Source organism: Rhinolophus ferrumequinum, chromosome 22 (assembly GCF_004115265.2).
Source record: "Rhinolophus ferrumequinum isolate MPI-CBG mRhiFer1 chromosome 22, mRhiFer1_v1.p, whole genome shotgun sequence".
Lineage (NCBI taxonomy): Eukaryota > Metazoa > Chordata > Mammalia > Chiroptera > Rhinolophidae > Rhinolophus > Rhinolophus ferrumequinum.
This window is the reverse complement of record NC_046305.1, coordinates 50,071,347-50,098,790: the sequence shown is the minus strand read 5'-3', so window position 1 is coordinate 50,098,790 and position 27,444 is coordinate 50,071,347. Positions and strand designations below refer to the sequence as shown.

At 40.9% G+C, this 27,444-nt stretch overlaps 2 protein-coding genes across 3 annotated transcripts in view; one reads left to right on the top strand and one right to left on the bottom strand.

Annotated features, from left to right (window-relative positions):
* Positions 1-285: 285 nt before the first annotated feature.
* POLR3C (RNA polymerase III subunit C) lies at positions 286-13,604 on the bottom strand. 2 transcript variants are annotated; one of them, XM_033093071.1, is made up of 15 exons: positions 13,453-13,604; positions 12,273-12,439; positions 11,530-11,785; positions 11,235-11,420; positions 10,069-10,157; positions 6,765-6,869; positions 6,541-6,633; positions 5,270-5,350; positions 4,980-5,031; positions 4,563-4,623; positions 3,997-4,147; positions 3,131-3,232; positions 2,953-3,002; positions 2,390-2,539; positions 286-501 (listed from the first exon to the last, which is right to left on the bottom strand). In XM_033093071.1, the coding sequence occupies exons 2-15, from the start codon at positions 12,417-12,419 to the stop codon at positions 423-425; spliced, it is 1,602 nt and encodes a 533-aa protein (XP_032948962.1). In that variant the 5' UTR covers positions 12,420-12,439; positions 13,453-13,604; the 3' UTR covers positions 286-422. The 2 variants fall into 2 exon arrangements, with proteins under 2 accessions (XP_032948962.1, XP_032948963.1); XM_033093072.1 differs by lacking the exon at positions 13,453-13,604 and adding an exon at positions 13,187-13,362.
* Positions 13,605-13,718: 114 nt separating this feature from the next.
* RNF115 (ring finger protein 115) overlaps positions 13,719-27,444 on the top strand; it is a 53,523-nt gene continuing 39,797 nt past the window's right edge. The window contains exon 1 of the mRNA XM_033093076.1: positions 13,719-14,024. Coding sequence (XP_032948967.1) covers positions 13,923-14,024 — 102 coding nt within the window. The 5' untranslated portion in view covers positions 13,719-13,922. The remainder of the gene's footprint in view (positions 14,025-27,444) is intronic.

Below are 27,444 nucleotides of genomic sequence, written 5' to 3'. Positions count from 1 at the left end.
CCTACATAGCGTATGTGTGTTTAAGATTATAGCACAGCCAAATAAGGGTAATCTTTTGAAAATGGAATAACCTGCTTAGAAGAAGTTTCTTCCATTGCTGGGGAAGTTCAAACACAGGCTGGGCTGACTTCTTGGTGGGAACTGATGCATCTGATAGATGGTTAATCTAGTTGATTTTAAGTTTCTTTCTCCTGCCAAGATTTGAGGATGGGAGAATACGAGTATAGTGATGGGTTGAAGACAGGATTAGAAACTTGAAAGAAAAAGGCCAAACTCTTTTTGGTGTATTTTAGATGGTAGGGATAGAGGGTCTCCGTACAAGAATCTAACTTATCCCATTGCAAAGAATGCATCCAGGCACCTCCTTTATTTTTCCTTCCTGTCCTCCCAGATCTTTTGAGGAAGACTCTTCTTCTGGGTCACTATCTCTTCACGGTGCTCTCGATGTATGACTCCAGCAGGAAGATGGTTTCATCCACCTGGATCTCACTGGCATCCAACCTGAGTGACAACATGAAAGCATTTGCCCAGACTGCATCACCATTAGCATATTTATGATTAGAGGCTGGGCTGGGTATGGCTATGGGGCATTGCTTGGCTGCCCCTGAGAGTAATGGGTAGAAAGCAGGACAACCAATAAATCACTTTCCCTTTTACTATCATCTCTTATATGCCAGGCACTGTCCTGAGAGACGTTACAGTCTAACTTGCAACCAGGAGAGAGAATAGCGCCTGTAAGAGCACAGGTGTAAAAGGACCTAGTGTGTTTTAAAATAGAAGCTGCGAGTGGCTGAGGCTAAAGTGAGTAGTGATTAGGAATAGAAGGGAACTTCTTCAACCTGATTTAAGTCATCTAGGAAAACCCCACAGCTAATGTCACACTTAATGGTGAAAGATTGAAAGCTTTCTCCCTAAGATCAGGAACAAGACAAGGATGTCTGCTTTTCACTTCCATTCAAACTTTTCCTGGAGGTTCTAGTCAGGGCAATTAGGTACTTAAATAAAAGGCATCCAGGTCGAAAGGGAAGATGCAAAGCTATTTCTATTTACTTAATCCTACATATTGAAAAGTCTCAAAGCATCTGCAAAAAAACCCGACTAGGGCCAATAAACAAATTTCTGAAAGTTGCAGGATATAAAATCAAAACAAAAATTCGTTCTATTTCTATACACTAGCAATGAACAATTCAAAAATGAAATTAAGAAAATACTATAATTGCATCAAAAAATAAAGTATTTAGGAATAAATTTATCAAAAGAGGTGCAAGACTTGAATATTGAAAATGAAAAAACATTGAAGACATTAAAGAAGACCTGAATAAATGGCAAGGCCTCCCATGTTCAGGGGTTGGAAGATTTAACACGGTTAAGATGGCAATCCTGCCCAAAGTGAGCTACAGATGCAAAGCAGTCCCGCTTAAGGTGAACTGCGAGGCGGAAAAGGAACTGAAGATGGAGGGATAGGCCGCTCTGAAACTGTAAAAGGCCCTGTGTCACGCCAAGGAGCCTGGTCTTGATATTGTAAATACAAGAGTTAACAAAGCATTGAAAGTAGGACAGTGATATTATCAATCCTTTTAAAGATAATAAATTAGAGAGCATGCTAAGAGTTAGTTGGAAGAGGGACGTGATTGTCAAGATCTAGGAAAGAGGTTGTGGGGACAGCGTCCCAGAGAGCAGTGTCCAGTCTCTTGGCCTCACGTGGAGGGGTGCTGGCTCGGTTATGAGATGGCCATCCGCTGTGGCTGGGTGGCTATCAGCTGTTACCGGTTAACCATTAGCCACTAATATAACTGCCGTGGCTAGGCTAGGGGGTTGGTTGGTTGGCAGAGAAGTGGACGGGGGATTGCAGCTAGCAAGTGGGGTTAGCAAGCGTGGATCGTGTAAATCCTACTTCCTGTATCTCAGCCGGCTGCCAGCGAGACTGGGGTGCAGGAAGACTCCCTGTTGGGGAACTGGCGGGTGTTTGCTTTTGTGTCTCAACCAGCCGCCATCGAGAATATAGTGGTATGACTCCCCTATCTATGGCTCCGTGGGTGTTCCTTTTTGGCCTCACCATATCCTGCGTTCTTGTGCGGGATCTGAGACCTGCATGACAGAAGTGATTAAGGCCTGCATGGGGACCAAGATGAAAGGCCAGATTTGAGACATATTACTAAAGTTCAATCAACAGCCTTGGTGGACAAGATAGGGTGTGCGGTGAGGGAGAAGCTGAGGATGTTTTCAGAGATTTTAGCTTAGGCAGATAGGTGGATTAAATTCTGTTACTGAGCTGGAAAAGAAGAGAGTGAGTTTAGGTTTGCTCGTGTTAAGTTGGAGGGGTTGCAGGATATTGAGGTGGATTTGTCTGGAAGGTATTTTGAAACAGGTTTAAGTGTGTGATGCTTACTTGTTGACATTACGCTTCAGGGTTTCTAGCTGCTGGCGTTCGGGGGCTGTGATCATCTCCTCTATTTCTTGCAGCTGTGCCTCCTCTGCCCCTGTAGCCTGCATAGATGCAATGATGGCTTCTACCCTCTGAGACTTTTCTAGTAGACGCCTGCCAGACAAACACAACTTTGAGGCTTCGCCCCTAGCCTTGGAGATTCTCTTACCCTGTAGCCCTAGAGCATAACTCCCCTTTTACACGTTCCTGGTCAAAGTAATAGTGCCACCCTCCAAGGACATTTTCTACAAACTTCGTTAGAAATGTGACTTCGCTCCTGAAGCTCTTACTGTCTCTCATTTGCACCTTAAGTTTGGTGCCAGATTATACATTTCTCATCAATTTAATCTACAGAATTAGTTCAATGGGAGTATATTAGAAAAGTGTAGAATAATGCGTGACTTACACCGAATCATTCAATGCAACTAGACTGGTTATTGTCTCTACGGGTTTCCATTTCTAGAGGAAATTTTCCCACCAAGCCTTTGACCTTGAAAAATAATTACTCAACTAAAAATGCTACTCACTTGTTCTCTTTGGTTTCAAATTGCCTCCTTTCTATCAAGTTGGCTATGCTCTGAGGGGAGAGAAGAAAGACAAGAAATGCGCATAGTTCTGTTTAAGTAGCTCAGGTAAAATGGCTGAAGGGGGCACAGTGTGAGACTTGTCTGTGTGGAGGGAGTGGGGAGAAGGGCCAGGAGTTACCTTGTAGCACCTGTGCAGCAGCATTCGGGCAGCTGACAGGATGTTCACAGTATATAAATAGAAGGTCCTGGATGGGGCGTGATCTGGTGTTTTGGGAATTTCCTATTTGTCCATGGAAAGAAAAATAAGAGAAATTATACTGTTCTTCAGTATAGTAAAAACCTGTCGCATCTAGAGCTACTCAGCCCTCCTTTCACGTATATTTTCCTCTTCCCCAGCCATTCAGCGTCTGTGTTTATGGCCTAATCAGCCACACAGCGAGTTGGGTTACCCTTTTTTTCCCATTTGATGGTCAACATCTTGAGTGGGGAAGAAAGAGAAGGCAACTAGCATTTACTGAGCAACTCGTGTTTGCCAGGCAGACTGTATTTAATGTTTACAACAAACCAGATTATTTTTATTACCACCATCCATCACCGCTTTACAGGGTATTTTTATCACCACCATCCATCACCATTTCAGATGGGAAAAATGGCGGTGGGTAATTTGCTCAGTGTAACTGGGTAAGAGGTAGAGCTGTGAATTTTGACTCCAAAATCCATTCTACCTATTTCCTTGTAGATGCTGTTGATGGATTTAATCTGTAATAAACTTAAGGCTTGAGGAAAGGACAACTCACAGAGACTAGGAGCTACAGAAAAAGGGTAGGGTGGTTCTGCGGTGATTTCTTGGCTGTGCCTCTTTTTTACTAGGTTAGTTAGAGCACCACAATTATCTTTCAAGTGCTTGTTATGTCTTTGTTAACCATTTTTTCTCTGTCTCAAAGCTGGATAAAGAGTTTGCCTGGGGTTCAGGATGTTTGCCTGAGGAGTTTCTCTCATGTTATGCCAGCTCTGCTCTTTGGTGATTATTATACTATTGGTTACCTGGAGCGATATGAAATTTTCTGAGAGCATCTTATAAAGCATATCCTTTGCCTCCTTTGCTGGAATCATTGCAAAGTCTTCTACCTGCTTCTGCTCCAGGTGTTTCTTTTGCAAAACTAGACGGAATATTCTGGCACAGCGAGACCCAAATCTGGAAAGGAATGAAGAAAGCAAATGGCATGCTGACACAAATTAGCTTTAGTTCCCAGTCACAGATGGTGGCAGAATCAGCGACCGGAGAATTCTCTCACAGCTCCAGACTTAAGATGGTACCGCTAATCATGAAGCCATCACCAACTGCTGACACGCGAGTGCCTCAGTTCCTGCGTTGGTAAGTACAAGCTTTAGGAAAGCTGGTTAACTGACATCACTGAGAATTAAGCAGGATATTTAGGGTGAAGAGTAGTAATAGATGGGATCCAAAGTAGTCCAGGGGGAAAATGGGGCAAGATGTGCCAAGGTGTGCCAATGTTGGTTGCTTACATAATGATCAAATTACTCATTCAAATGGGGCATGGAGAGGAAGTAAGTGTCTGCCCCATCCCCAGGCACGGTGTCCTCCTTACCTCTCCTGTACGACCGATTCCAGAGTGGCTGTGGCGAGGGATCCTAGAACCTTATGGAGGTCTTTATGTAGAGGGTTAAGGTCACTCAGCAATGTCCTGGCCTGGTCACTGTAATCTTAGTTTTGTTCCTAAGTCTCTAATTTAAAATTTAAATGTTATTTTGTTTTTCACATTGGTCTCATTTATGGTATATAAATATTTCAAAACTTTAATGAAATAAGGTGTTTAAGTCAGGATTTTCCTTAACTAAAATTTGGTTAACTAAAAGTCCTATTTACCTCTTTTATCATCAATGTATTAGTTCAATTTTCTGACTTATTTAGTATGCTAAATATGTCAAATCTTTTCTTTCATTAAGTCACCATTCTGTTTCATAGTCCAGCTGCCTGACTGTGAGGAAATAACTAGTAAGGATACTGATGACATACATTCCTCCTCCACTGTCGCCAGACTTTCCAACAAACTCTAGCTGTTAAAAAAGAGAGAGAGAGCAAGTTAGTTGACTGAATGGAAAGTCCCATGATTCTGTTTCCAAAGGAGTAAAATGTGGCCAAGGGTTTGCAGCAGGTAACTCTCGGATCAAATGATGGTAGAGAAATTGTCGGAGTTGGCTAGCTAGAGAATGAGATGACACCAGGTGTTGGGGGCAGAAACACCATAAAGAGCAGAAAACAGAAACAAACCCACAAAAACAAAAACAGACTCACTGGATCATCTGCCAGAAGAGTGAGGTACTGATCAAGAACTTGCTTAGAGATGTTGTAGCCAACAGGTAGGGATCTGACAATCTATGGAGCAAAAAGGGACAGTGAAAATGGGTTTGGGATCTTAGGATTGCTGACATTATTACAACAAAGGTATTTTAATTTTATCACAAGTATAAAAAGCTATCACAAGTATAAAAATGTGCAAAAATACAGCAGCATTGTTTGTAAGAGTGAAAATCCAGAAACAATTGAAATGTCTGATAATAAGAAACTGTTTAAAATCAAGTACAATGTAGCCATTAAGTGGAATATAATATAGATATTATACAGAATAAACTAGATTTATAAATACTGGGATGAAAAGAAGATTTACATTATACTGTCATGAAAGATCCAAGTTGAGAACAGTATATAGAGTATAATCCCTTTTTTTTTTTTTGGTTAAAAAAAATATATATACCTACATATATATGAAACGATACATTTAAAAAAAGTTCTGAATAAAGATACACACCGAATTATTAACAAGGATCTCTGGGGCTGGGATTAGGCAAAACTATATATATACATACATGTTTAAATTGAGGCATGTTACATATGCTAAGAAGCACACATCTTAGGGGTTCAATTTGATGAGTGTTGACAATTGTACGTATCCATGTAACTACCACTCACAATAAGATATAGAACATGTCCAGCATTCCTAAAAGTTTGAGAAACTACAATTTTAAAAAAATTATACATTTCTATGCTGTTTGAATGTAGGTCATATAATTAATTACGTTTGTCATCAGAAAAAAATATTTAAATTTTTGAAATTCTAAATAAATAATATAAAGCTATAGTAATATATTTTATATGGGTAAATATAATTATGAAATTCATAGAATATAAATAAACATTCGATAAATTAAATGTTACTATTTTAAGAAACAGCTGTATTAAAAACAAATTTAAAATACGCAAAATTAATATATTGAAAAACCCAAATATAAGGGACCAAATCATGTCCTTAGCACCAAGGCTCTCAGATTCCAAATGGTGCATGCTCAGAAGAGGAATAGCTTGTACTTCGACTAAGAGAACGGTTTAGATTTTTAAAGGCTGGATCCCAAGTGACCAAATATTCCAGTGCCTGTCAACCTGAAGACACTCTCCGCTTCGCCTCAAACAACAAAGACTCTTTCGAGGCTCAGGCCTCAACCTAATCCCAGGCTGTATGGATCATAATTACGTCTGTCAGAAAAGCAGTCTCAGAACAGGAAACTCACCTCGTTGGAAGACAGTGGCTGGGTGAAGGGGGCACTCGAGGGGGTGGTGATCTCACTCACCCGCAGCATGGTCCTTACAATCTCGCTGCTGGTCTGGGTTTGAAAAGTGAACTGGAATTCAGAATTCACTCTGCTGCACTGGCTCTGGCTAAATGCCAGTGGCCACATCTGGCAAATAAGGGAATGTCCCTGATGGCCACCATCCCACCCACTTAAGAGATCACCTGGTCCATCCTGTTGGCAACTGCGCTGACAATGGCTTGGTCTCGGAAGTGCTGGTGGAATCTGTCAAGGTTGGCCTGCCAGTAAATCCCATCATCTGGAATGGGCTAAGGAGGAGAAAAGGATTAGAGAGAAACATCCAGATGAAGCGAAGAGTTTTCTGGTGAGGAGCTGGGGTTTAACTGGTCACCATTTCTTTCCCCATACAGCAGCAACAAACTGGCTGCAGAGAAATCATCCAGTCACAATCTCCACTTCACACAGATACTCTAAGCCCACCTCCAATCTTTCTCTATTTCATATTTTAATTAACTCTTCTCCAGTATCTGCAAATCTCCCATTTACCTCACCCTCCTCACTCTCGGCAGATGACCTTGTCTCTTATTTTAGAGAGAAAATAGAAGCCATTCAACTTTGCGCACACGTTCCCACATTTTTCTTTCTTTTTTTTTTTTATTTGTATTTTTACCCATTTTCATCACAGTGGAAAATTGTCCCTTCTTTTACCTAAGGGTAATGCCCATGCTAGTCTGCTAAACCTCCCTCTCCGTTCTCAGGCACCCAGCTCAATCAGTTTTCCCTCCTTTCCTTTACATCTTCAGCCTCTTTCTTTACTGTCTTCTTCCCATCAGCCTTCACCTTGTCCAAATCTCTTCTACACTAAAAGAATTCTTCTTCAACACTATGCCTTCCCTCCTTTTCATTTTTGTCACGGCCAAGCTTCTCAAAAGAGTTGGCCATCCCAGATGTATCCCCATTCACAGATGTACTCAACCTATTTCCACTATTTCACCGAAATGCCCAGGTCCCCGAGGACCTTTCTGCTGCTGAGTTCCAAGAATACTGTCCACTCCTGATCCTATTTGATCTTTCTGAAGCATTCAACACAGATGGACATTTTTTCCTTCTTAACTCTATGGACCCCTTGGATTTTATGACACCATTCTTGGTGCTCCATTCTTTCTTGGCTACTCTTCCTTAGTCTCCACAGACTCCTTTTCCAAAACCCACCTATACACACTGGTGTTCCTCAGGATTCTGTCCATAGCCCTCTTTTCTTTTTACTCTACACATTCTACTGAGGTGATTTTATCTGCTCTCAAGGCTTCAACTATTGATGCACTTCCAAATCTATTAACTCTAGAACTCTCTATGAAGCTCCAGATGCTTAGACTCAACTGTCAATTTGACACTTGCACCTGGTCCCCAAAACTGTTCTTTTTCAAAGTTTTCAGCTAACTAGACTACAACCAACCCAATTTCTTAAGCTAGAAACTTGAGTATCATCCCTCACCCCTTGGCTCTCCCACATCTACCATCCAATTAAAAAGTTCCATCTGCTCTTTACATTATCAGATGTCTATTTATCTTCATCCTGACTATCATTACCTTATTTCAGGCTCTAATCGTGGCTCATCTGGATCCCTACAATAGCTTCCTGTTTTTTTCTTTTTCTTTTTAACATAGTGGATGCTATAAAAAGGACAACTGGGTCTTTTGCTTTTAATCTTGTCCTTTGCATCGTCTTCCCTATTTCTCATAGTTTTTTTTTTTTTTTTTACCTTTTAGGGGTCACAATTCCCTTGAAGAATAAGGTATGGAGTGTTCTACAGAAAAATGCACACATATACAAGTACAGGTGGACTCTCTGAAATCCATCCATGGAGTCGTACAAGTGATGAGCCATTGTACTATAGTAATCTTTCTAAAGTACCAATCTAGCCATTTCATTCTCCTACTTAAAATCATCAATGGCTCCCCCTGGCCTTCCATATAAGGTCCAAAACTCTGTTAGTCAACCAAGAAATATTTATTGATGTCTTACTAGTGTTCCAGGCTGCAGGGTCAAGATACTACCCTTAAGGAGTTTATAGTCTACTGGGAGTAATAAATAATTTCACCTATTTACAAATGCTGTGAAGATGAAATGGAAAAATGTGGTAGTGACTGGAGTAGAGGGTGGGCAGTGGTGTTTGAGCTCTAAGAAAATAGCGTTTGAGCGGACTTCTGAACGATGAAAAAGAGGCAGCTACATGAAAATCTGTGGAAAAAGCATTTGAAGCAGAAGGAATACTAGGGACAAAAGCCTAAAAACTGGAAAGAGTTTGACATGTTTGAGGAATGGAAAGAAAGAAGCTGGAACACAATAAGAGGAAGAGTGGAATGGCTGAGGTTAGAGAGCCTTATCCCCAGCAGATCATGCAAAGATCCAGCTCATGTAAGGCTTCTTCATTATCCATAGTTAAGATTTGTATTTTTTCAATGAGAAGCTATTAAAGGAATCTGTATTAGGATTAAAAAAAAACAAAAGGAAACTTAGAAAGTCATGTTGGCTCTTACATGCTGGGGGCACCAAAAAAATGTATTCAAGTGGATACTTTGGTCAACGTTGTTCAATCAGTAGTTTGCCGTCATCAGAAGTGTCTGGACGCTGATGGTAACCGCTTTGAGCACCTCTTGTAATTGCAGAAGTCAAAAGTGACTTGTATTCATCTTTTGTTATCGGTATATATCGAGTATTACAATTTTAATACCGTTTTCCTTTCTTGAAATGTGTGTACATTTTTTTGGCACCCTCTGTAGGTAAGAAGGCAGGTAGAGAGACCATTTCAGAAAGTGTTAGCAAAGTCTTGATTAGAGATGCTAGTGGTTTGGACGAAGGTAATAGCAGTGGAAATGGTGAGAAATGGTTGGAGTTGAGGTAATTTTGGAAATTGGGCTGACAGGATTTACTGTGAGATTGGATGGTTCCCAGGATTTGGGCCTAAGCAAATGGTGGTGTTGTAGGTGGTCGGCCGAGGTGGTGTGTCTTTTACTAAGATGAGGACAGCTGAGGAAGGAGTAGATATTTGGGTGGGGGAAAACAATTACTCTGTTTCAGCCATAGGCATTTTGAGATGCTTACTGGACATCTTTATAGAGATGCTGAGAAGGTATTTAAATATAAGAGCTCAGGCCTATATATATATCTTCCTAGACTCATCTCTCACCACTGGCTCTCCTGGGTCTCTATGTTCCAGCCATACCAAATACTATAAACCTTTTCTAGCCCCGCACCTGTTTGTTTTTTTTTTTGTTTTTTTTTGCATTAAGCTGCTACCTCTGTCCAATGATTGAAGTAAGTTAAGCCTCAGGAGGGATTCAGCAATAGAGTTCATGTTGGTTAGGGTATTCCTGGCAATAGTTGATGAAACTCTTAATCCTACGACTTCTCAGCCTAGGAACCTTTAAAGTCTCTTGGGGCTTATCTCAGTACTCTTTCTGGGTTGCGTCGGGGTGAGGACTCTAATCAAGAAGTCCCATTACCTCTTTGTTATCTGGGGTGTGTTTTGGTCTCTTGGCCTTGGGCTCCCCTGTAGCATCCTCCTCAGATGATCTCCTCCTTTTACCTTTCCCTGCCAAATAAAATAGTTGAACAGTTAGGCCACATCTCCGAGGATGACAGGAAATGACCAAACATGAGAGCCGGTGTCTCTCCATCCCGAGGACATCTGTAGCTGGCTCTAGGTGTGAGTTGCTGAGGCGGAGTAGCTAAAAGAGAGTCAAGTAAAGGATGAAGTCATCTGAAACGCTACATGCTCTAAAAGAAATTCATACTCTTTTTCCCTCAAACTGTTCCTGCTCCAGTGTTTCCTTTCACAGTGAGTGGTACCATCATCCTGCCACGTGTCCAAGTCAGACACACTGACGTCGTTCTTGATACCTCTGTCTCCCTCACCCCTTCTAGATCTAATTTTTCACTGGTTTGTCTAGATTTACCTTTGCCCTATCCTTTCTGCATACAGAATGCAAATTAGATTATGTCACTTCCCCACTTAAAATCCTTTCATGGTTTTCCTCTGCTCTTAGGATAAAGAACAGATAGTCTATGAGGTCTTGCATGTCTAACCCCTGCCTATATCTCTAACCTTATCTCACGGTTCGCTTTCCTTTGTTCACCATGCGTTAATTAACTTACCTGCTTTTGCTTCCTCAAATACCCTATTCTTTTCTCAGTATACTGTTCCTTTTGCCAAAAATGTTTATCTTCTGTACCCCTTCATACCTTACCTCACTGGTTGGCTTCTACTTCCTGCTTCAAATCTGAGCTTAAATGCCACTTTTTCAAAGGAGCATGTGCCCCAAGTCCCGAAGTAAGTCCAGTCCCCTGTTATATATTTGCATAACACTTCATGCTTTTCCTTCACAGTATTTATCACAGTTTGTTAGTTATGCATCTATATGGTTATTTGATTAATGTAAGTTGCATACAGTAGACTTACGCCCTGAAAGGGTAGGGACCCTGATGGTTTTTCATCATTTTAGACCAAAGTATCTGGCACAGAGTAATTGCTCGATTCATTTAGTCACTCACTCATTCAACAATCACTAAGAAAGTATTTGCTCGATTCCTTCATTCATTCATTTAACAATCATTGAGAAAGAATCTACAATTAAGGCAAGTCACAAGTCCAGGGGTTCAAATTCCTTACCTATCAAGCTCAGTTTAGGAACCAGGTACATGTCCTTTTCATTGATGACAAGAGTGGGGGCAGGTGGTGGTGGCCCAGCGTCTGAATTCTCAGCGGCAGGCACCAAAGGGCAACGCTGTACAAAATGTGTGTCTGCTAGTCGCACAAATGTGTTTGCTACCTCAGCGTAGTCCATGGTCTTGCCGTCTGTACAACAGGAGGAAGAAGCAGGTGAGAGGGCTGAAGATAGCTGAGGGTCCGCTCCTGCAGCCAGCTAATGTATGCTTTTGCTAACAGCTATGGATACAGTACTAACCCTCCATAGTCTCTGTGAGCCGGTCTGCCACTTTCTTCACGACAGCTGACATTGTCATTTTGCCATTCAGCAGCAGCTCCTCAACAATCAGCTCTCCAGTGTCATTATACAGTGTTTTGGCAGTATAGATATAGCGGGGGTACCTGAGGATTCTCAACACCCGGCTGCACTGGGCTTCATACTCCACTACACCGCGTTTATGTACTTGATATATCACCAGGTTATGTTGGATGAGGACACAAAGGGCTTTTTTTACCTAGATAAGACCCAAAAGAAAGAGGGAAAAGATCTGGAGACAGCTCGTTATTGTTGGCAATTTTTGTTCAACAGTGTACTAAGCATCAGGAGAGGACCAGATAATTTCTGCGCTTTCTTCCCTCCGTTGGAATAGCTAATAAAAATCACATGTCAATGGAAGAAACCAGGAAGATTCCTTGTTGTGATGCTCATACTTTGATCTGTATCGTTCAAAGGACAATTAATTTCTCCTCTATTATTCTCATTCCTTAAAAGCATTACTGAGATTAATAGGCTCAACGTCAGTAAATGAGATATGGCAAAGGAAGAGCAAAGATTTGCCTAAGAGCCACGAGGAGCCAGGATCCTTTGCCCCCAAATAACACTGGTCTGATCCGAGAGCAGGATTTCCCCCTTTCCATTTCGTGAGGTAGGGAGTAACAATATTCAAAGGTAGGTAACAGAAATTAATGAAATGAAAGCAAATTAATATCATCCAAACATACCTGATCCAGGGATGTTCCTGTGTCATGGGCAATTACTCTTAGTGGCTGGCTGCCAGTTCTGATGAGGTGGACTCCAATTTTTTCCACAATCTCTCCAAAATGCTCTTGCAACAACAAAGAGCACAGTTTAATTTCTGCTTGAGTCATTGTACTGAGGGGACTCGGAGCTAGGAAGAAATAAAAAAGACTATATGATGGGAAGTTTTTATGTTGGGAGTAGAGCTGCTGAGTATAAATTCATGGACTTTCTGGAGGGCAATCTGACATTACATATCAAAAGCCTTTGACCTAATAACTTTGTTTTGGATACTCTGCTCTAAGGAAATCATAAAAGGATATCACTGTAGTTCTCTTTAGAATACTGCTATACTGGAAACAACCTAATGATTAACAATAAGAAATCAATTCAATAAATTATGGTATACCCACACAATGGAATACTACTTCAACATTTAAAATGATGTATAATATATACTAGCGTCGAAAATTGTTCATTAAGTGAAAGAAGCAGACTACAACCCAAAATATAGAGAAATATTCAATAATAAAAAGTCATGTATGCATATCAAGACTGGAAGACTATACATCACATTGATCTTTATGGGATTGTGTGTAATTCTAATTTTCTTTAAAGATAGGATTAGATGGTTTTGCAATGTCACAGACTTTATTTAGATTCTATACTTCGTTGTTTGGAAGAATTAAGACCACAGCCCATTGGGAGTGAACAGGCAGTGTCATTCCCAGTCTATAAAGGAAATGACAACTTAGAAGAGATTAAGAGGTAAAGGAGAGCTTCGCAACACGGTGTTTCAAATAGGAAATGGGGTATGTTGTCTTCAGGGCCATAGTCTGAAATTTCTACTTCTTGACAAAGTAGATACAGAAATAGACGTAGTTGACTATATAATTACTTTCTTATTATCCCAAGTGCTACCAAACATTAGTGCGTTCATTTATTTCTCCCAATTCCTCAGAAGCAAGTCTTTGCCTCTCGGCCTCAGTATCCCCGTCCACACGTCTCTGCGGAAGCATCCCCACACCCTTTGCCATCCTCGCAAAGGATTTGCAAGGATCTTGGCTCCTGGCTCTTTACTCCCTTCACGCAGGTTCCCGTTCGGGGCTTGGTGCCTCGGTCCAGAGAGCCGGCCGCCTCGTTCAGGCAGCATTTTCCACTAACCTCTGGGTCAAGGCAATCTAACGCCGCCGAGTTCCCTGCGGCGACTTCGCGCGGCTCCCGCTACCGCTATGGCAGGGGGAGCCCTCGGCCCTTTCTCGCAGGAGGACCGGCACCGCGGAGGACCCGGAAAGGGGTAAAACCTGGGCCGCTCTACCCCAGAGTCTCAGTGGTTTCTGGAGACGCTCTTTCTCTCTTCTCGCTGGTAGGTTGGAGGACAGGCGAAAGGCTGTCGGAGGAGCCGGCGGGCGGACTCTCCTTCCTGTGCCTCTTTAGTGCTGGAGGCGGGCCTTGGGGTCGCAGTCCGCGCCGACGCCCCGCCGCCTCACGTGACTGACCTGGGCGCTGGAGCTGCCGGCCAGAGTGAGGAAGCGGCGACCGAGGCGGCAGCGGAATCGACTGCACCCGGGAGGTAGCGGCCTGGCGAGGGACGGGCCGGCTGCCCTCTCGGACCGCCGCGGCGGAAGAGAAAAATGGCGGAGGCCTCGGCGGCCGGGGCGGGCTCAGGCGCCACCGTCGCCGCGCATCGGTTTTTCTGCCACTTCTGCAAGGGCGAGGTCAGCCCCAAACTACCGGTAAGAGCCCAGTGTCCCCTGCGTTTGGCGTTGGCGTGGATTCCTCGCCCCGGAGTCCCGGAATGGGTCTTCAGCTCCCCTCTACACCCTTGAAATCGGTCTCCCAGATGCTGCTGCCCACTGTCTCTGGTCGCTGACCCCAGACCCCGGGCGTCCCGATCCTGGCTGCTCCTGAACTCCCGCCCCGCCTTTTATCCCCCCTCGGACGCTCCACCTGCCCCTCACGCCCTCTCCTTTCTTGACCTGCCCCCCTCCACCTTTTTTCTTCCTTAGCAAGTCCTCTCCCCTGACAACTCGCCTTACTTTCCTTGCACTCTTCCTCACCTTGTGTCCTTCCCACAGTGACCTCGCCCCTGTCGAGACTCTTTCTGCTGCTGCAGCTTCTCGCCTTCCTCTGTTTCCTTTTCCCCTTTGCCTCCCCCCACACCCTACCCTTAATGAAGCCAAATAGCGGATCGATGAGGATGGCCTCTATTCGGTTGTCTCTAGGGAATGAAGCACGGGAAGAAGAGGGTTGGAAGGTAACTGGGGCGGAGGGGGATTTCGCTCTTCAGTGGTTTCCAGCGTTGTTGTGAAAGTGAAAACAGCAGTGTACTAACGACTCGCAGACTGTCCTCCCTCTCACTATTGAAGGAAATGGCTTTAGGAAGAAGGCAGGACATGTTGTTTCAACTTGGGTATTGTCGTTGTTGGCCTGCCAGGGTCTTGAGCACCACCCACCTGCCCCGCCCCTGTCCCATTCTGTCTCTTCGTGAAAAGATCCAGGACAGAATGCTGGGGACCGCGTCCTCTGACATAAATTGGTTTTCACCCGTTTCTGCCAGACGGTCAGTGCGTCCCTAGAGCGGTAGTGAAGACAGCGCTTCTGCAGCGTGCTGGCCAACCCCAGAAGCTGTTTGGGTTGGGTCCTAGTTTCTTCAGGGAGACACACCTGGGTGAATAGTAATCTCTTGGCCACCCATCTTTGGAATTAGTTAGGGTTCTTTTCCTTGGAAGTATCCAGGTTCAGTCTTAAGCCAGGGTGTCTCCCTAACAACTTAATTCTATAGTGTCTCTGATACAACCTATGAGAAAGCCTACTGAATTAAAGTATGTCTGTGTCTTATTTCTTGGACACACGAATGGAGTCCTGTGAATAAGCTCCTAAAGGGATTTTAACCTTTTCACCTAAAAGTTGTACTTTTTTTTTTTTAAAGGCTTTTATGGCATTTTCTTTCCTTTCTGTTTGCCCCAACTTCATAGATTCATCTTGTGAAACACAAAATTTGAACTTCATTGGCCTAGGTCTCAAGTCTTTGTAATGGAAAGGGTTTATTAGGCTATTGCCAGGCAAAAGAAAAGACTGTCTTGGGGCATCGAGTCTAAACCACCAGCTTGGTAGGAAAGAAGACATGTCCATCACCTGCGGAGTTTGCAAGTGTTTTTTGTTTTGTTTTTGTACATCAGGTAGCAGGAAGGGGGAAGAAAGGTGTAAACTGTCTGAGAGAATTTACATTCCATTAGCTATAGGCAAGGGGTGGGAAGTGGGGCCAGCTCTGGGATAGGCTCAGAGTCCACAAGAAGAAATGTCCCCTCCTGTGGATTGGCTGTGGGCAGCAGTCCGGAAAGCCCACGTGTAAACAAGAAGCGGAGGCTCCTGGAGGTCAGTGGTGCTTGGCTGGAATAATCTGCGGAAATAGCCACCTGGAAATTAATCCGAAATTCCTTCAGGCAATGGAAGGAATGTGAGCAATCTTTTGTCAGAGCTGGTCCACAGCTATTAACAGGCTAACTGTTCTGTCTGTCACTCTGGCCTCTGTAATTTTAATTTAAAACATCGCAGAATTTTCTTCTTGTCAGTGTACTTGTTACTTAGTTTGCTTGCGGATTTGTGTGTGCATGCACCTGTGCTTTGTGCCATGTTTCAGTGCGGGGAAGAGCAGGTGCCTTGTTTTTTTCCCAGGGGACATCAGAGCCCCCAGAAATCTCGCTGTCAACAAAGATGGAGCCTGGGATTTGTCCAGTATGTGTGTGACCAGTGACATGTTGAATGTGATGCTTTGTTGAACATCGTGACCTTAGTTCTTTCTTCTGGTCTTTTTAATCGTTGTTTACTTATTTGCCTTTAAGAGCTAGAAAACAGTCTAATTTTCCGCAACTTTTTTTATTTTTTAAAATCACCTGAAGGCCTCACTGTAAAGTGCTCTTGAAAAGTGATAATTTGAAAGACGGCAGGTGTTTTTCTAAATCTTAGTTTGATGCCCAGAGGTGAAGTTATTGATCTTTTTAGTCTGATTTATTATCTCTGATGCCAGGTTTGTAAATTGAGGCCTAACACAATTGAATTTAACAGGACTACTTCTGCATACCACAAGGTTCTAGGTTCTCTGCTAGATGTCCTCAAGGCAGTACCTAGGACTATGTGTGGTTCCTGCCCTTAGGGACCTCAAAAAGACAAGACTAACTGGAATAGTTAACAATAGTAGGTGAATGGGGATAGATAAGAAGTGCTTTAGAATTCATTCCTGCCCTTAGGGACCTCAGAAAGACTAGACAAACTGGAATAGTTAACAATATAAGGTGAATGGGGATAGGTAAGAAGTGCTTTAGAATTCAGAGGGAGGGAGATCCCGGATGATAGCATTGGCGAGGCCAAAGAAAGAGTGAGAGATGGGTTTTAAATTGAGTTCTGCAGGCTAGGTAGAATTCCGATTGCGGAGAATAGCATAGACTAAGGGAGGAAAGGAAGAGTGAGTTGAGGGAGAAGAGAGAAACATTTAGGAAGTCACTGTTACACATTTTTAAGAAAAGGTGCAGTGATGTCAGAGGTAGAGTTTTGATGCGCAGATCAGCCAGTGAGCTTCATCTTGTTTCATGACCGTTTCTATCTCCTGAACCCAGACTGTCATCTGGAAAATGTTGGTTGGAAGAATGACAGGTCAGTAAGTGGCTGATTCAGTACGAATCTGTCTCTGTTGCTAGCTAAACGCTAACTCAAACACTGTTAAGTCAGTAGTATGACTGTTCATATGTATAGGACACGCTGAAAAGATTTTTAAAATAATTTTTTGTATAAACTTGAGATTCCCTCGCTGTAAGGACTCAGCATATATTAGGCATGCATTGTTTCTTCAGTTGGATGAAAGTTTCGGGAAATCTGCATGTCTTTTTGAAGAGAGCTAGACCCAACTTAACACGAATAAAGTTTTTCTTTGTCTTGACTTATTTTGCATTTCAAGGGGGTACTTTTGTGCAAGTTGGATCACGGGAACCATCACCCATGAGTGCTGTCCTCTGAACACCTGAGGCTGAGTACTGAGTTTTACATCAGCTTTTAATGAGCTGTAGCTTCGTAGGTAAGTTTCTTCTCCCAATCAGTGGGAAAGACTGCGTCACAGCCATCTCACGTCTTGCCCGTTTATTCACTGCATAGCAGAGTCATAATTGTGTTAGTGGGACTAGGCTGCGAGGTTTTGACAACTTTTACTTTTCCCTTCTGCAGTCTCTAGGATACAGCTCTTCTTGATACATTTGGAAGTGTGTGTAGGCAATAGCAATAGCTTACCTAACGTTTGCCCTGAAACTACCTTAGGTTTTTATCATTTTTCTTGTCAGTTCTACTCTATATTAGTGTCTATGTTAGAAGAAATAGTTTTGGCTATAACTTCAGGGAGAAATTGGAATATGCCTAAAGCTATACAGGTTAAGCCACATTCGGTTGAATGAATTTGGTGAAGTAACTCCTTACTGCTGATCCTAATCTATCCATTTTAGCTTCGTGTGTCTGGTTTGGATCCTCCCAGATAAGAGAACAAAAGTTTCATTTAGAAAGAAGATAGGAAATGTGGGGAAACCATGAAGGGAATTTTACAATGAAAATGATCAGTGCTGCTGTTATCTGTTAGGCTTCAAAAGAGTCTACGTTCTAGAAGTGAATATTGATTTGGAAATCTCTTTCTCTTTAAGAGTGTTTTCCTGTTTACGGTGAAAACTATAGTTCTCTTTAGAATACTGATATACTGGAAGCACCCTAATGATTAACAGTAAGAAATCAATTCATGTCAATAAAATTTAGTGAGTACTAAACTTGGATTTTAAAACAAGAGATTTTGGTTATATGGTCTGAAACTCCAGGGTTTCAACTTTATATGTGATGGAGTAAAATGGTATTGTGTACTTTTTTGATCGTCAGCTGACAGAGGAAATATTTAAGTAACTTAAAATTATTTTCAAAACAACAGAACCTTCTACCTCACCTGCCTATCCTATTGAGAGACAGTGTAAAGTCACAGTGATGGAGTGACTATGCTACATCGAGGGCTGTGTCACAGGATGTAAAGGTGTCATTCCATCCCTGTACTAACCCCCCGCCCCTTTTAAATCAGGGCCAGGGAATATTACCTTATGAGATTGAATCTGGTAGTCATCATTAAACAGGTGAGAGAAATCGTATGCAGAGTAAACCACTTTTGGTATTGATGACATCTTAAGTGTTTTATGGAGATCAGAGTATCCAAATCGAGACAAGAGACCCGGCTAAGGACTGCCAGAGTATTGCTCACCTCTGAGGCGCTGCCCGAAGGAATTAGCAGGTGCTCTCTCCCTCTCCCATCTCTTTATTATATCACCTTCTTTGATCTAGTAAAATGTCATTCTTATTCATAAGTAATGTTATTTAGTTTGGCTTTTGACCTGGTGCTCCACAAGTCATTATCATTGTGCCAGTAGGTACTTGTAATGCATCTAATACAGGAGAACTTTCTAACCACTCTCTGATAAGAGTAGCTAAAAAGTAGATTTCTTAAAGACTTTGTGACTCTTAAAACTCTAAGCTCACTGGCCTTGCTTTTTAAGTTGCATGATTCTTAGGTCCCAGAGCTGCGTCTGAGTAAATTGGTAGTGTTGTTGAACTGGGGGAAGGAATTTAGTGATTTGAGCTGGGTTTGAGAGGTTTTAATTATTAGGTTAACTTAAATTCTGCTATTGGTGACTTAGCAGCTTAAAAAGTCTACTTGGTTATCTAGCATCGGTCTGATTCTACATGGCACTTGCTCATTAAATATTTCTTGAATGAATAAGTGATACGATGAGTTGAATATACCCAATAATTCTATTTAAAAAGTAGTGGCTTTAGTATTGTGAGATCTTTAACAGGCTTTAGTGATACAAAATGCAGGTTCTATCTATCACATGAAATTTGAACATGCACTGTCAGTAAATAGCAATAGGAATAGTTTACCTAATGTAATATAGCAATAGAGCAATCGCTTAATATAACGTGATATAGCAATAGCAATAGCTTACGTGCAAGAAGCTAGAAATAAGAAATACGTATTCTTATGGGTAGAAAGCTAGTTCTAGTCTTGAAATTCTCCTGATAAATAGACATGTACATACTGGGGAAATCTGTGGGACTTTTTCAGTATGGGGAAGAATAAAAATTTAAACTCACTGCGGGTGAAATGCCTTGTGTTTTGGGGGGAAGTACTGATTGGATGCTAACACTTCATGTTTCTTTATGTTTAGTTGGCTTTTTATGACCTTTACTTATGTTCAGGGAGAGGATGCTAAGGTCTTTTAGACAGCCATTTTATTAAAAGAGGAAAGGTGTGGATTGCTTCTTATTCTCTATCGTCACATTAGAAGGGGCCTAAGAATGAGCCTGTGATATGCTGACTTCTTGTTCATCTCTCCACAGCTTAACAATGAGCAGTAAAGGAGACAGCTTAGAATAGTGGTTCTCAACCAAGGACAGTTTTGTCCCTAGGAGACATTTGGCAGTGTCTGTAGACAGTTTTGGTTGTCACAACTGGGGGGAGCTGGAGGATTGATTCAGGCATCTAGTGGGTGGAGGAATGCTGCTAAACATGCTACAATGCGCAGGACAGCCCTCCCTGCCGCCCGCCCCCCCAACCAAGAATTATGGGGCCCAAAATATCAAGAGAGCTGAGATTGAGGAACCCTGGTGTAGAAGGATAAAAGCATAGTCATTGTTTTTTGTTGTTTTTTTTTTAATAAATTTTATTGGGGAATATTGAGGAACAGTGTGTTTCTCCAGGGCCCATCAGCTCCAAGTCGTTGTCCCTCAATCTAGTTGTGGAGGGCGCAGCTTACTGGCCCATGTGGGAATCGAACTGGCAACCAGAGCTCGCGTTCTGACCAACTGAGCCATCCGGCCGCCAGGCATTGCCTTCTTAAGTCAAGGATGCTTAAGGTTTTGTCCTAATATAGTTTTGATTTCCGATTTGGGGATCCTGAGAGTTTTCAGTAAAATAGAGACCATATAATTTTAGCCAAAGCCCTGATGGGGAGGATTGTTTAGAATAGTGGTTAATGGCTGCTGTTCCATTATAGCAGTAACTTTAACATTATAGCAGTAACCACAAAGAAAGTGCTGGGGTCACTTTCTTTGTGGTTACTGAGACCAGGGGAATTGGATCACACCTCTCAAGTTACACACTGTAGGGTAACTTCTAAAAGAAAGGTATCCAAATTTTTTGTCAGTTGGGAAGTAATTTAGGTAGTAACATTGTGTGTAACTTACTAAGACAACTGGAAATTTTAGTTTAAAAATAAAACAAAAAGCAGACAAGCCTAACTTGTAGTTTTTCTATAGCTCATCAATCACGTTTCACTTTCTGTGTTTCTCTTATAGCTCTTCAGTTTCATGAGCTCAGGAAATTCTGTGCTTAAACTTAGTTTCTTCCAACTGATGGTGGAGAGGGTGAATTGAAGTTATCAATCCTTGTGCTAATACTAATTCTTCATGTGACTGGTGCCACGTCATCTGACCCTCTCAGTTTTCCTTTGTATATCTCACTGTAAAATGACACTCAGGTGCCCTTATTGGAAGCTTGAATGAGCACTCAGAGAAATGGAGCTCTGTCATCTTTGATTTAACCTAGTGTAGGAATGAGCAGTCTTTGTTTGTAGAGAAATAGGGCCTTAGGACCTAGTAGAAACATTTTAGATAGTTCTTATAGTTTCCCATGCAGAAGTTTAGGTTAGATTCTGAAAGATTTTTAAACTCTTGTTATCAGTTCAAAGTTCCTTAGAGGTGTCCAGATGAGTGTGTATCAAACAGAAGTTAGTTAGTTGGCTCTGGTGATTTTAAACTGGGCACACTTTTCTTGTCTGTTAAATAGATTGTCCAGCCCCTTTTCCCAAAATAGGCAGTATGTTTTGTTTTCCTTGAAAATTTGTTAAGATGGGTAATCTCTCTCCTTGATGATTTCAACAAGTGTCACAGGGAAGTTCTTCCTAGACAAGGCTATCTCCATCTCCTTGCTTCTGATGTGCAGATTTGAATAAACCTAGAGAACCACCTTCCAGTAAAAGTTTCATTATGTTTACTTTTACCACGCTTAGAATTCACATTCTCAAAAGAAAGAAAAAAATCCCATAGTTACATGCCCTCTTCTGCCTTTTTCAGAGTCAATACTCAAGTTGTCTGTCACAGAACGATATTTGTATTGTAGTAGAAGTTGGCAACAAGCATAAAATTAAACAGCTACCCGAGTAGAGTGCTATAAGGATATTTGCAGCTTAAATACCATGAGAGGCAAACCAGAATGGTGAACAATTCTTGGTAAAATTACAAATAAAGTGCAGTTTTCTCTCACTTTATTCAGTAGTTGTTTTTCTGGGCATTTAGTGCCTATTAAAATTATGCAGAAAGCCTTGGCATTTATATGTAGAATGGAGCTAGGTCCTAGGCTTTGACAATTATAAAGATTTTTTTTATCTACTTAACTGTCCGTCTGAAGTTTGAGAATAGAGACATTTCTTTGTGCTGGAGTTTCCTATGCTTTCCTGGCTTCTACACTCTGAAAACGAAAACACTTCAATAGATGTCCAAAATGTCCCCTAGATGATTGTATTGTCCTCATTGAGAATGCCTGCTAGTCAGACAGGAACACATTTTCCCGTTTTATTATTCACCCTTCTTTTCTCTTGCTTGTTATTCACCACGTTCGTGCAGTACTTTTCATGTATTTTGAGATGCAGCCTTTGTCCTTTAGATTTGCTTTTCTTTTCCTTTAAAGTTCTTATATGCCTTTAAATTTCCCATTTCCTCATCACTCTTATTATTGCTACTTCTTTTCCAGTCATTATTTAGAACAGTGCCAGGTACATTCAATAAGTATTTGTTGAAGGAAGGAATTGTAATTGTAGGCTTTTTCTTCTTGCCACTTTCTGCTTTTATACATGTTGAAAATCATGGGCATATTCATGTTCATAAAACAAAGCACAGACCTGTAGGTTAACGAGTAAAAAAGAAAGGTGGGCTCCCAGAAATGGTCTGATGGACCACTGATCGTTAGTGGCATGCAGAGTTGGAGCCTCTTGCTTTGAATATGACTTTGTTTCTCTGACAGTTTATAAATGGAGGCGCTTCCCATAGTCACCAGCCTTCCAGATGAACAGCTGATTGGCTTTTTAAGCAAAGTTATTTCAGTCATGGTTTGTCACTGAATTTGTTGAATGGAATTTAACTGCTGCTTGTAATTTAAGTGGTAGTCTGAAGTACTTTATTCTCAGACAGATTTAGTAAGCTGTTGTTTCCTTGATTGTAATTTATAGTGCCAGTCATTAAGTTCTGATCTTGTAATATGGTCACTGCGAATGTTTAGAGGCATTAATGTACCTAGTTAAAGACAAGTTAGGTTGAGGAAGGGAAATTTTGTACCTTGACCTTGTTGGTTTGAAAAACTCTTTTGATTGCTGATGTAGTGTGAAAACTAGACGCTACATTTACTTTTTGTTTAATAATATGTAAAAGGAAAATTAAGCAAGTTAGCTTTCACTGCTAGTCTTAATTTGTATGTTTTACATTAAAAAATGGTTGAAAGTAATATTAATAAGTGAGAATCATGTAAGTATTTAATTCCCTAAATTTTTCAGTCTTATTTTACTCATCACTAAAATTATTGGTTTATTATTCTGTGCCAAGTGTAGTTTGCTGTTTCAATGAGGGAGACTTGTTTTAATGTTACATTAGCATTCTGTTGTAACATACAGTGGATAATAGATGAGGAGATTCAGAGTTCCCAAGATGTTTAATCAGGTTATCAGTGTAACATAGGTCTGTGTCACCCTCCAACACTAGTACTATAAAAGGGTATATCTGTTTCTATTCCTGAATGTAATCGAGTCTGAGTCTGGATATTTCTTTGGGGACACACACAAACACTCTGTGAAGTATAGCACTTGGAAATCTGTGTTTGATAATAGCATTAACGTAATAGGCACTAGATCATGCAGTAATATCAATAGTCTATTTGCATCCATTCAATAATTTTGCTGGTGCTTACTCTCTTCCAGGAACCGTTCTAGTACTCCGGCTATGTGTGGGAAGAAGTAAAGAAATTCGTAAAATGAGTAGTGAAATTAAGATTTAAACATTTTCTCCTTTTCACTTTCTGTTTAAACATTAAGGTAATGTAGCTATCTCAAGATGAGAGTGAATGCCTTTTTGCCCATTTTGGGTCTGAGCTATGTTTAGAAATGGTAGGAAAGGGCTTTCAGAATAAACTGGCTGCAAGCTGTAGATTTAATAGCCCTCATTTTGCAGCTGTTACCAGCCTTTTCTATAGTGGTTTTATTGATTTTATTAATTATATATAAATGGTACTATAGCACTTTGGGGGAAAAAAGTTTTATTTTAATCTAAACAAATTATTGACTCTTTCAAGGGCCTTAGTTTTCCTTTTCTGTAAAATGAAACACTCATGTTTATTACTATCTATGCTTTAGTGATTTGAGCTTTGGGGTATTTTTGGATTTTGAGTAAGAGAATTTTGTTCTATAGTTTTTTCACAGAGAAGATCATGTGCTATCCACCGAATTATCCTTACTGGGATTTAAATTTTCCTTCTGAAGTGAATCTCCTTCATGAGTACAGACTCTTTTTAATTTTATAATGAACAGTCTTGAAAATGTTAGGATAGGGCACATCATAAAGCAAAGAAATAGCAAGATTTTCCTTTGTTAAATGAAGCAAAGCAACACATTCTTAATGCTGGTAACGTTGATTGAATAAATTCAAATCTCATTTTTTTTTTTGAAGACTTGGGATTCAGTGACAGAGAACTTTGGCCTGGGATAATTTCCTTTTCAGAACTATTTTATAAATATCTCTCTTTGTTCCTTTTATTCTTAAAGTTCTATTCAGTTAACTCCTTCTTTTCTTACTTTGTAATGGTCAGTGGCTACTTTCATCGGCTCAGTTTGTACGAGATCTTTCCTGACCTGAATGTTCCTGAAGTAAATGAGATCATACTTGTAACGTTTTCTTATCTCACTGGTAGAAAGTCTATACTAGAATTCCAAGTATTATTTGTATTTTGATGAAAAGGTCCGTATCAGAGGTTCTGGGATTGCTCCATGGGCACATGGGAGAAAGGAGGACAGCACTAAATTATTTTGTTTAAAAATCAGTTGTTTAATCTCATCTAAAGGTCTGTTCTTTATTCCTATTTTTTTGGTGTAAGCTGATACTTTTAACGTGAAATGACAGTGATAATCGGTGGTGATTAAAAAAAATGTTTTTGCTTGTCAAAATAAAGAAGTTAACAGTCCTGTGTGGGTTCCTAATTTTTAAATTTTAAAATAAAACTGCTTTGTGGAAACTAAAAGTCTGGAGATCAGTAGTCTAAATCCGTGTTTCTCAAACCGTGTGCCAGGAGTTCAGAAGCTTGGTAAAATGCTGCACACTGAATCTTCCTGCCTCTGTCCCTCTACTTCCCCTACACAGAAGAGCATATTAATCGTTCTGAAATTCATTCAGTAAAGCAACGTGCTCAGTACTATTGTTTAATCCAGCCTTTCCCAAATTTATTTTGTTTTGCTTTCTTAACAGACCACTGATTAATACCTTATGGAGCATGGTTTTGAGAAATGCTCCACATTCAAACTGTTCAGAGGAATTTATTAGAATCTACAATTTGTTGAAAACTTCACATGTTCCAGGCACTATTTCATTGATGAAATGACTTGCCCAACGTCATGCAGCTGGTTTGTTATTCAGTGTTTCCAGTCCCGTTTTGTTTATCTTCAGGTTTATTCCTATTAACCACTCAGGCTGTTCGGAAGCATTGCTCAGTCCTTATTTTGAGGCTAATACTTAAGATTAGGATATTCAGAGGTTTGTTTTAGGCGCCTTTATTTCCCTAAGTGTGATTTTATTAAAACATGCACATTGTACATGATTTCAGTGCCTTTTAATCCCAGGTTATTTTCCCCATCAAGAATGTTTTTCTTTCAACACAGTGCTTGGAATGTAGAGCTTAGAATATATTTGCTGAGTACATGAATGTTGTCAGTTTGTGTAAGAAGATTCTATCAGCTGAAACTGAATGTAAGATGAAATTTCCCTCCAAACTCGGGTGGTATATCTGAGAGTGTTAAAGAATTTGGATGGCTGAAAGTTTTTCTTAAAGAAAGGTTTTATTGAGCCAAAATGCTAGCCGAAAAAGACCAGTCTTAAGGTGCGAAGTGTAAACCACTAGGAGCATGGCTAGGTGGAAACCACAAGCGTGTCATTCCTATAAACAAGAAGCGGAGGCCCCTGGGAGCCTGTGGCGCCTGCCTGTTCTCTTCTGTCTTCTGGATAATAGTGGAAATAGCCACGTGGAAGTTAATCTGGAGTTCGACAGACGTGAATGTGAGCTGTCTTTTGTCAGCCGGTCCATAGCTGTTAACAGACTAACTCTCCTGTCTCTCTCTCTCACTCTCTGGCCTCTGTCATTTAATTTAGAACATCTCAGAAGTTTTTTCATGTCAAGCGCTGATGGCAAACGTTTTGACTCATTTACTATTTTGTGTCAACCTGTGTCACTGGGTGGTTCCCCTTCTTGCTACCTTTAGTGGGAGGCAGCAAAGAACACTGTGACTAAATCTTTCCTGACTACGTAGTGTTGTGTGAGGTTAACTTTTTCTCTGATCATTCTTGTAGTTTAGTCTTTTTTTTTCTTAGAAAATTTGGCTGCCTGTCCATCTGATCAAGCTTATATCAAGTAACGCTTTGTCCCGTGACCTGATTTTCTGACTTGCTACACAATGAGCTAAAGAAGGTTGGTTGATTCTATGCTCCTGTTTGGGCTCCCTGATAATGTCGATGTCCAGTCATGGCCTGGAATGAAGGAACAAAATGATGAAGATTGTGAATGTTACTATTCTAAGGGAGGGAGACCATAAATATCAAGGCAGTTTTATCGGCCTGGAACTGAATCACAGTTCTTCAAACAGTCATAGGTATCTTTGTGGCCTGATGTTTTCTTTATTTGTAAACTGGCTTTATTCTTGATTAATAGGCAGGGGAACAATTCATTGCGTAAGATTTCTTGAGTTCAGAGAACTAATTCAAAACGCTTAAAATGGAAATTTTTCTTTTAAGGGGGTGGGCCGCATGAATGAGCGGGATGATTTTGTTTTCCTGAAGGAGAGTGAGGGAGACAAATAAATAAGGACAGCGTCTGTGTTCTAGTTTTACTGATGAAAAAGCAGTTCTGCCCAAAGATCATGAAAGTAATGGTGGAACTGGGAACAGAACTCAGAGTTCTGTTGTCTTTGTTTTGGGGTTCACCTGATGCTTTTGAAAGGGGAAGAAGTGTAACCTGGCTTGAAAAGGGATAATTATACGGCTTTATGGGAAAAGGCTCTAGAAAAAAGGGTCTCTGGCGGAGAGATGGTGAGTTGGCATGACATTCAGGGTGTGGCGGCTTCTGGCCTAGGAGCTGTGATGCATTTCAGTTTGTGTTCCTCAGCCGTCTAATGAAGAGTTCCTGGACAGTTTTTTGCCATGTGATACGCAGAGAATACGAGTAAGAGAATATGACTAACAATATTGTGATCTTAGATTTTTGACTGTCAGAAGACATAGAAAAAAGACTTGTTTTTGATAAAATAAAAATCACTTAAGACACTGATGGTGAACAGGTAGAAAAACAACGTTGTGGAATTAGGAAGTAGCCTTTCTCTTGTATTTTATATACTGAATAAATATTGGATACAACTTTGCATAAAGTTCAAGGGTATATAAATTTCACAGTGGGACTTAATAGAAATAGGTCCTGGTTTATAGCTCAAGGTCCTGCCAGAATCTCACATTTTGTGATAATTGATCTCTTGGAGTATAAGAAAGAGAAGACTCCATTAAAATCATGTGGGGGCTATAAAAGAATAGTTTTCCTCCCACCTTCTAAATTCATCTAGGTGGGGAAATAATCAAATTAGCACAGATTAACAGGAGAAAAGCTAATTTTTAATACATATCCATGGCGAATTCACATAAGCATGAAAATTCCAAAGACAGGCAAAATTGGGTATATGTGTCATTTTGGACAAAGGAGAAAAGGAAGGAACAGGATCTTAGATTTCAAAACAGAGAATGGGTGATTTACAGCTAATTGAGAAAGAGCTGAACATACCTGGCAGGTAA

Coding starts and splice junctions, on each gene's coding strand:
- POLR3C (XM_033093071.1), bottom strand. CDS start 12,419: ATGACTCAAGCAGAAATTAAACTGTGCTCTTTGTTGTTGCAAGAGCAT. Junction 10,158..11,234: donor TCCTAAACTGAGCTTGATAG/GTAAGGAATTTG, acceptor TTTATTTGGCAG/GGAAAGGTAAAAGGAGGAGA. Junction 3,003..3,130: donor TGCTGCACAGGTGCTACAAG/GTAACTCCTGGC, acceptor CTCTCCCCTCAG/AGCATAGCCAACTTGATAGA.